The sequence below is a fragment of the Chanos chanos genome, chromosome 13 (genome assembly GCF_902362185.1).
Source record: "Chanos chanos chromosome 13, fChaCha1.1, whole genome shotgun sequence".
Taxonomy (NCBI): Eukaryota; Metazoa; Chordata; class Actinopteri; order Gonorynchiformes; family Chanidae; genus Chanos; species Chanos chanos.
In genome coordinates this window covers 21,539,544-21,549,543 of record NC_044507.1, presented here as the reverse complement: position 1 = coordinate 21,549,543, position 10,000 = coordinate 21,539,544, and the positions used below count along the sequence as shown (strand labels likewise).

Sequence of the window (10,000 nt, the reverse complement as noted above, 5' to 3'; positions counted from 1 at the left end):
TTGATGATGAGCTTGGTCAGGAGGAGAAACGAGAAGACGATGGCTAGCGTTGGCCATCATGTTCTATTGCTGCCGACTTTTTTCTCGGTCGTTTGAGGTGTGTGAGTGAGAAAACTTCATGGGCCAGGCTGAGGATGCCTTTCCCCTGTGGGGTGTGTAGGGAGGCCATGACAGTACCATAATGACTGGTTGAAAGGCCACGCTGGCCTACAGCCCACACATGGCCCATCTGATATGTCATGCTGTCTAATTACCAAAGCCGTAGGCAGCAGCTACTAATTATATTTACAAAAAAAAAAAAAAACCACACACACACACAAAAAAAAAACTGTTGCACAATATCAAGAGACACATTGGTTCTTTGCCAGGACAAACAGGTTTATCAGATGCGTAGGTGTTGTAATGGAGAGGGGAGAAGTTGATGTCTTAGCTACAACACTGCTCAGGAGATAAGAGGCCAGGGGGCAGGATGGGGGGTGTTGGCTAACCAGCTATTCTCTGCATCTTCATGCGGCGGGCCTGGATGCGTCCCTTGGCCAGCCGTTGCTTGGCGATGATGCAGCGGATGTGGTCGGCGAAGATGAAGTTGGCCTGGAGGATGGGCAGGGGCTTGGCGTGCGGATTGGATGTAGGCTTATGAATGGTGATGTTCAGAGCACGACTATCATCCTCTACTCCTGACACCTGCATGTCCTGTAATACACACACACACGCACACACAAATACACGCACACACACACACACACACACAAGCACACACGTAAACACATACACACATTCACACACACAAAACCAGAAGCTGTGACTGGATGTGAGATAAAAGTTGGCTTGTTCATATACCAAAATCTTCAAGAAATGTGTGGGCACATGAATCTTTTTTTTTTTTTTTTTTCTTGAGGTTGGACATTCCTGATTGAAATACGCACAGACATCACCGAGTTACACAGTTATTTGTGATTTGAATATAAATACAAAGTAGATCTTATGCATGAGTGTACTGTAACACCGCAAGCAGACCAAAATAAGTCATTCCTTTGTAACGTCACATAAATGATAAAGCCTGACAGCCACTGTTTATCTGGAAATTTCCACTATGAGGTAACAGTTATGGGGAGGACTGCGCTGGAAAGATTATATCATGCTGCCACGTCTGATCATGATATCTGTGCTAAAGGATTAAACTGCATGATCGCATACCAATGTACTGAGCACGTTTTTCTTACGGTTTTGCCATACCAGTTTTAGAGAGTTACTTTGACAGCACCGTGAGGAGAGCCTAGCGCGTCTTCTGACTCCCACTGCATACCCGGAGAGATGGAGGAGAACTAAGCCAGAGCTAAGGGTGGGGTTTTGGGGTTACCTGCAGAAGGCCGGCGAACTTGACCACCCCCCAGCCCAGCCGTTTGGTCTCGGGTTCGACCAGGCTCATCTGATACACGTCGACGGCCAGGAAACGCTGGGCCTGGACGCCATCTTTAGTCACCACCATGCAGGCTATCAGATCACTGTTATCTAAAGGAGAAGAAGAAGAAGAAGCACTTTATTAATCCACGTGGGGAATTTTGTCCGCTGCATTCAAGCCGTACTATGGCTACACTAGGGGCGGTGGGCAGCCGTGTGCAGGGCCCGGGGACCGACTCCAGCTCTTATGCCGGTGCCTTGGTGGAGGGTGCATCAACCCTAACATGCATGTCTTTTTTTTTTTTTTTTTTTTGATGGCGAGAGGAAACCAGAGCACCTGGAGGAAACCCACACAGAAACTCCTCATAGAAAGGACCTGGGATGGCCGGGATTCAAACCAAAGACCTGCTGTGAGGCAAGAGTGCTAACCACTGAGCCACCGTGAAGCCCATTGTCGGTCATCAAATCAGACCAAATCTTTAGATATGCCTATGGCCATAAACACGACACACTGGCCATAAACCCATGCTGTTCTGTGGAACTTCTTATTGGCCATAGATCCATGCTGTTCTGTGGAACTTCTTATTGGCCATAAACTGATGCAGCAACACCATTCTGAATAGATTCCACCTGATACAGTTCAGTATTCTGAGACAGAGAGGAGGGCATGATGAGGAGAAGGAGAAGTACATATATAAACACACATAAATAAATTAAAAAAAAAAATATATATATACATATATATATATATATACATATATATATACATATATACACACACACACACACACACACACACTTTTGTGTTTGTGCGTGACTTGGACATAACTTTTTGGTCTGTCTATGTGTGTGTGTTTTAATCAATACTGCTGATGAAACCAGTATTATTGCAACAGACGGTTACTGCAATATGCAATAGCTCTGCGATGCTGAACATTTTTTTTTATAATCTGTATCCTGTTAATCTATTTCTCTGTGTACATTTTGAACAATAGGAGATGATGACATTACTGATGATATTTAAAATTCAGACGTTACCTACGAAAGAAAAAAAGTCACATTTACGTGGCTGTTCTCGATTCCACTGAAATTGAATGACTTGAGTTTGCAGTTAGAGGCCTTGAATCATTGTTCATTTCCTCTTTCTATAGACTTGCATTTAAAATGTTCCACTTCTAACTGGCTCATTGAGCTAAATGAGACTCGCAGTGATATGAGGGTGTTATTGGCTGGGAGCCAGCTACATTAACAGACGTGCGGGAGTTTTCAAAACACTCCGGTGACTCACACATAAGGTGGATGTTTCACACCCGGGAGTGTAAAGAATTGAAAGAGGCAGACGATGAAGCCGCAGCTCTATGAGACTTATGTTTCAGCGAGACAAACTCAGACTCTTGGTATTTATAATGACGGCATCATATCTGAGGTCACACTACCTCAAAAAAGAGGTTTCTCTTTTCCTACTACTTTTACCAAGAAGTCACACTCACTGTCTGAAGAGTTACCACAGAACTGTGTGGTCATGTTCATCCTACCACACACACACACACACACAACACTCTCTGGCTCTTTTACACACAGCTAAACTGGAGAGTACAGTAAACTAGTGAAAACCCAATTCCAAATTTGACATTTTCAGTTGACATATATGACCGGGGGGGAAGAAATTCCAGACAATTCAGTTCAGTGGAAGTGCAGCTTTGGTGGAGCTCTTTAATTGCTAACACTCTATGGGGGCGGATAAATAAAACACACACATACACACACACACATACACACACACACATATACACACACATACACATATACACATACACACATACACACACACACAAACACACAGACACACACACACAAACACACACGCACATACACAGACACACACACACACACACACACACACACACACACACACACACACACACATACACACACACACACACACAATAATAACAACAAAAAAAAGGAGTTCTGCATTCATGAGGAGTGGAAACCCTAGGCCATGAAAGGGCTTGTCTGACATCATCGCATGATCTGACATAAAGGCAGGTTCAGCAGTAACCTGCTGCAGCTCTTTTCTCATGATTCTGTCCTGCACACACAAAGTGGATTTATCTGGAAAAAGGAAATAAAAGCTGCCACTTCCCTCTGTTTTGCCTGTGAAGAGCAGAGTGTTTGGCACCAGTCAGACAAAAACATGCCTCGTGTTTAACGGAAAGTTAAACTGTTTCACATTAACAAACAATGAAGATATTTTATTACATACTCTTTCTGTGTGTGTGTGTGTGTGTGTGTGTGTGTTTGTGTCGTCAGTAGATGTGAAAAGTATACATTATTTTTCTGGTCTGAACTGATAAACATCGTGTGCCATTTGAATTATTCATATAGTACATATAGTACAATCTCCACCCTTCACAATGCTGGGTCTATTCAAACATGTAAGTGCTCTCTGTGTGTGTGTGTGTGTGTGTGTGTGTGTGTGTGAGAGAGAGAGAGAGAGAGAGAAAAAAAAGCCGGTAAAACATATGCTCTGCTTTGTCTGCATGTCATTTCCTGTGAGGGTAAAAATAGCTCCCTCAGCATCATCTGTCAGCCTTGTCAATCAAACCGCTGTTGATGGCGTGGTCTCTCGGCCAGTCAATGAGAACACAGTACACAACTGTTTCCATTTACTCACTTCTCCCCCTTTCCTGGGGCTGCTTTTCCGTGGGAAACCAAAGACAACCACTGCAGATAACTGTACAGCGCAGGAGGACTGTACAAACGCACGCATGCATGCACACTCACACACACACACACACACAAACACTCACACACACAGACACACTCACACAAACATACACACACACACACACACACACACACACACACACACAAACACACACACACAGACACACACAGGCACAGACACACTCACACAGACACACTCACACACACACACACAAATACGCACACACACACACACACACACACACACACACACACACACACACACACACACACACAAACACACAGAGACACACAGATGCACAGACACACAAACACACAGAGACACAAACACACAGACACAAACACACAGACACAAACACACAGACACACACGCACAGACACACACGCACACACACAGACACACAGACACACAGACACACACACACACGCACACACACAGACACACAGAACTTAAAAACCTTTCGAGATGGAAACCGGAGTGTGCACTCTCTTCCCCAGTATTCTCACCACTGTTTCCTGCCCAATGCCTTTGCTGGATCCAAACATCAGCTAAATTCACACAGAACTATGACTGTCATCTGGTTACAGTTACAGCTTATGAGTGTTTGACTTCACACACAGGAAATGTCAATAAACAAATACACTTCATTTTTGTCCTGGTTCCTCCAACGTAAACATCGACTGCACAGTGTAAACGAAGGGTTAAAAGTAAACACAGGAGACTAAACACAAACAAGTCAAATGACAAACCAACATCCTCCTTCCTCCACAAAATGCACTGCAGTACCTGAGCTTTCATCAGCTCAGCCTCTGCTCTGGGTCCCATCCAGTAAAGAGGGACAGACAGAGCAATGAGCACCAGGCTGCTTCATTAACATAAAGATAAAAACCTCCCACTGGCTCACACTTCCACAGAACCACACAACACTATATATATATATATATTATATGTGTGTGTGTGTGTGTGTATATATATATATATATATATATATATATATATATATATATATATATATATATATATGTGTGTGTGTGTGTGTGTGTGTGTGTGTGTGTATACATATACATATATACACATTTGGGTGTGTGTGTGTGTGTGTGTGTATGTGTGTAGGTGCTGGCTTGACTTCTTTACTGTTAGACATGAGGTGTACTGGAAGAGCACAGAGATGTGCAGCCCACGGGTGCTGCAGCAGGGCCCTCTGTGTGACTGTGGAAGATTCTGACTCATTTCTGCTCACGACACCCCCTCTTACCTATCAAAGCTCTTAGAGAGGGCGGGGCAGGGGCCAGTGCACCTGGAGCACACAGCACAGGGATAGCTGATGGTGTGAGAAGAGATGGGGTGTGTGTGTGTGTGTGGGGGGGGGGGGGGGGGGGGAGGTTTGACAGTTTGAAGTGACAGAGGAGAAAACCACTTACATGATTGTTACATGAAAGTGGAGTTGAGTTGGTGAGAGAGCTGTGCGTATGGCGTGAACAGTCTGACACGCAGCGTGTTAAGGCGGAGGATAAGTGTGTTAAGGTGAAGGAGCCCTGGAGCCGGTTACACAGAGAGGGAGACGGTGGGGAGCTTACTCAGGTCGAGAACATCGTCTGTCTTAATGAGATCCTCAGGGCGTGTGAGGGGCAGCTGGGTCTCTGGCTCTCCCTGTAACTGCAGAGACAGCGACCGCAGCATGAAGAACACACGGATAGCCTGTGGAGAGAGAGAGAGAGAGAGAGAGAGAGAGGGAGGGAGAGAGGGAGGGAGAGAGGGAGGGAGAGAGAGAGAGAGAGAGAGAGAGAGGGAGGGAGAGAGGGAGGGAGAGAGAGAGAGAGAGAGAGAGGGAGGGAGTGGGGGAGGAGAGAAAGAAGGAGAGAGAGAAAGAGAAATAATGTAACTAACAGAGAGACAAAGAGAAGAGGAAGAGACGGAGAGTTGTCAACTAACGGCTACAAAAAAAAGGAGTGATATATCAGGTGTTTTTTTTCAATGCAATAAAGATTTAATGAAATGCAGACAGAATCTTGTCCTGTTGATACACGCAGGTTTCTCTCATTGGTTTTGGTCTGTGTGCTGTGTGTTGTGTGTTGCATGTTTTGTGTAGGAGTATAAAACCTGGCCAACGCTGACAATGAAATGAAAAACACAGAGTTGAATGCATAATCAGAGATAATCAGAACTGATTCATTCCACAGACGAAACTCTTGGCAGGAATTCTTTCACAATTCCTTTCCGTTTCTCCCTCTTCCTGCTACGGCTTTGAAAAATGAACAAAAATGACACACAGACAAAACCAATTAGATCGCATGACCAGCCCGACCCAAACAATGAGAAATCAACATAACGCCCCTTCTCAGACACTGTATACATTAAAGCCAAACACTGCAGGCAATGCAGGATGGCAGCAAAGGTGCTGTCCACGCTGGTCTCACGCTGGGAAGGCAACACAAACCCCCCCCCCCTCCTCTCACAACTGGAGGAGGGGAGGGGAGATCTCTCATCTTGCCAAGAGCTTCCTTCAACAACCGTGACGAAACCGGTCGTGAAACTGGGCCGCTGCTCATGAAACTTGGCCACTGTTCATCCTGCATCTGGCAGCTAGGAATGTGGGGTCTTTCTGTGTGTGTGTTTGTGTGTGTATGTGTGTGTGTGCGTGTTTGTGTGCACGCGCATGTATGTATGTGAGTGTATGTCTGTGTATGAGTGCGTTTGTGTGTGTGCGTGTGTGCATATGTGTGTGTGTCTGTGTATATGAGTGTATGTGTGTGTGTATGTGAGTGTGTGTGTGAGTTTGTGTGGGTGTCTGTGTGTGTGTTGTGCATGTGTGCATGTGAGTGTGTGTCTGTGTGTTTGCGCAGCGGGAAGACTCACTCTGCGTGTCTTCTCCACGTCCCCACAGGGCAGTCTCTTCACAAAGTCAATGCCCGTGAGAGGGGTTCCCGTCGGGGGCAGCAGAATGGATGCATCCATCATTAGATACTCCACATTCAGAGGCTTACTCTACATACACACACACACACACACACCCACACACACACCCACACCCACACACACCCACACACACACACACACACACACACAGAGTATGACAGTAAGATTTAGTGAGAAAAAATCTTTGGGCATGGTTCACAAAGAACAGATTTAGATAGAGATAAACAATGCAGAGATTTCCACTGTTCTTGATGTTCAGATGCTGCTAGTTTTGGCTTTAGATACTCCTAAGGCCTGCCATGCGATATGATCATAAGTGAGAAATTCCTGTAAACTACATGAGAAATGAGAAACCATGATGACATGACTCAGTGTAAAAGCAGGGATTTACCGTCATACTCCTGTACTCATCCTCAAACATGTCCAGGAAGATCTCTTCACCCTGCAGAGGGCAAACACAAACAATAAGACAGAGTTATACCGACCCCCCTGCATCTCACACACACACACACACACACACACACACACACACACGAACGCACGCACGCACGCGCACATACACACACACACACACACCCACACATCTACAGGCACACACACACACACACACACGAACGCACGCACACGCGCACACACACACACACACCCACACACACACACACACACACACGAACGCACGCACACACGAACGCACGCACACACGCGCACACACACACACACCCACACATCTACACACACACACACGAACGCACGTACGCGCACACACACGAACACACATGCACACACACACACACACATGTACACGCACACGAACACACACAAACTCACGCACGCGCACGCACACACACACACACACACAGACTCACACACACCAAACATGCACACGCATAAAAATCTTTGCTATTTTTTCCCCAATGTCTCTCTAGTGTACAGTGTAGATGTTTTGTGAGTGTGTGTATGAGGGAGGTCCTGGGCATGCAGAAGTAGCTTATGCCTCTGCCCAGACAGACGGAGCCTAAGGCCAGACATGCAACCGGTCATTCCACACAGTGGCACGTTCTACAGGTTTGGAGGCAAAGAAGGGAATGTACAGATGCACAGACCTACTGGGAACAGTCACTTTTCCTCTTCAAAAACAGGACGCGCACAAAACTAACAACCCTGGTTTCAAAAGGGTGCAGAAAGAGCCTGCCGTTACGTTCTGACACACTAAAGGCAAACCCCAGGGAGAACCAAATGAATCAAATGTGAAGTGGAGAGTGGGAATCCACAAAGCCAGTGGGATCTACTGGACCCACTCAGCATTACATTCAGCCAACAGACTCAGCAACAAAAAGGGCATCAGCTGCAACACTCTCCAGCAGAATGTAATTTAATGTATTTTTTGTAATGTGATTTAATATCTGGGAAGTGGAAGGGCTGGCCGGCTGACAAGAAGATGCAGCTCTACAAATAAATGAACTGGCATGGGTTTCAACAGCGCTCTGGGATTTTCCCCCCTGTCTGAGGGACGTGTCTGACTCTGCCTCTCACAGCCTCACAAGCACAAGGCAAAACACTGGAAGAGACTTGAGGAACTGGGCCAAGAGGAATGGAGTTTCTGAGGAGTTACTGAAAGGGGGGTTCATCCAATTATAATTATAGAGAGAGGGAGGGAGGGAGGGAGAGAGGGAGGGAGGGAGGGAGGGAGGGAGAGAGGGAGGGAGGGAGGGAGGGAGAGAGGGAGAGACACATGCCTTGTAAAATGTTCTCAGGAGGTGAAGGCTCTCTTCTCTGGCACCCTAAAAAACATGGACAGTGTTATCCACAGGGTTTGAACCACATTAATATTCATTTCATAAACATGGACAGAGTTATTCAGAGGGTTTTAATAACGTAATTATTGACAGTGTAATCACTGTCAAGGAAGAGGAAATCCCCTTTAAATGTATGTGCATACTTCCTAGTGGGTCAAGAGTTTAGGAGGCGGTCACAGGTTCCTGTAAAACATGGGCCTGGTTTCAGAATAAGTGTAAGAGGAAGAGCGGACAAAATGAAAGAGATAACGAAAATTCCTTCTAAAACAGAAACAAGTTCTGATGGCCAGGGAGAGCAACAGAATGTGGTGTGTAAGGTTTACATAAGCCCTTTAGGAGTGTGTCACTTAGGTTTTTCCTTCATTAGGAAATATTTGGAAACAACTGGTGTTAGCCTGTGGTGCCGGGGGTTCAGTTCCACTCAGCGATCTTTCACAATGTTTACAGTCTGAACATTTCTGATCTTTCAGTGGAAGAGCAAGGAGCAGGCCATGGGAAAAAAAAAATCACACCCCCGTAGACCGTCAGGAGGGTGTAGTGCCATGGCAGCGGCTGAGCTGGAAACAGAGGAACAAACCCCCTCTTTAAATCAATCATTAATTTCAACCTGTCCCCGTTAATCCGCCTTGATTAACAATAAAACGAATGATTCGCAGAGCCAATCGTGTAAATAGAGTGAATGATTATCAGTGTCATTTTGTGATAGAGTTACTGTTTTTTTGCAAACTAGTTGAGGCCTAAGTGTTAAGCTTTATTGTGCTTTGCACTCGACGCTGATGCATTATACACATCTGGGTTTTTTTTTTTCTAACCTAACAGTGTATTCTCAGAAATTGGGATCGATTTCAATAACTTTACTTCCTTTTTTAAATTTTGAATTTCGTAACACATGAAAACTACAACATAAAACTCGTTGAGGGATTAGATTTCTAATACAAATACCGATAACTGCCATCCTTGTTAAACAATTTCACGCTGTGGCTTTCGCTATAGCACTCAAGCGTCAGACAATCCACGGTGTTCGGTGAGCATTTAAACAGCAGAATCTTACAAAATCAGACGAGCGCATTTCACGTTAATATTCCCCGATGTCGGGCAGAGAGCGAAAAGTACAATTATCCGCAAATTACAAGAACGTGTGAGTATAACAACTGCC

At 45.4% G+C, this 10,000-nt stretch overlaps 1 protein-coding gene across 2 annotated transcripts in view; it reads right to left on the bottom strand.

Moving 5' to 3' along the window:
- Window positions 1–10,000, bottom strand: part of clec16a (C-type lectin domain containing 16A) — a 40,236-nt gene that overhangs the window by 7,658 nt on the left and 22,578 nt on the right. For both annotated transcript variants that reach the window (XM_030789889.1, XM_030789890.1), the window contains exons 16-21: window positions 8,785–8,829; window positions 7,440–7,490; window positions 6,989–7,117; window positions 5,710–5,830; window positions 1,361–1,512; window positions 489–693 (exon numbers count right to left, since the gene is read on the bottom strand). In XM_030789889.1, coding sequence (XP_030645749.1) covers window positions 489–693; window positions 1,361–1,512; window positions 5,710–5,830; window positions 6,989–7,117; window positions 7,440–7,490; window positions 8,785–8,829 — 703 coding nt within the window. The remainder of the gene's footprint in view (window positions 1–488; window positions 694–1,360; window positions 1,513–5,709; window positions 5,831–6,988; window positions 7,118–7,439; window positions 7,491–8,784; window positions 8,830–10,000) is intronic.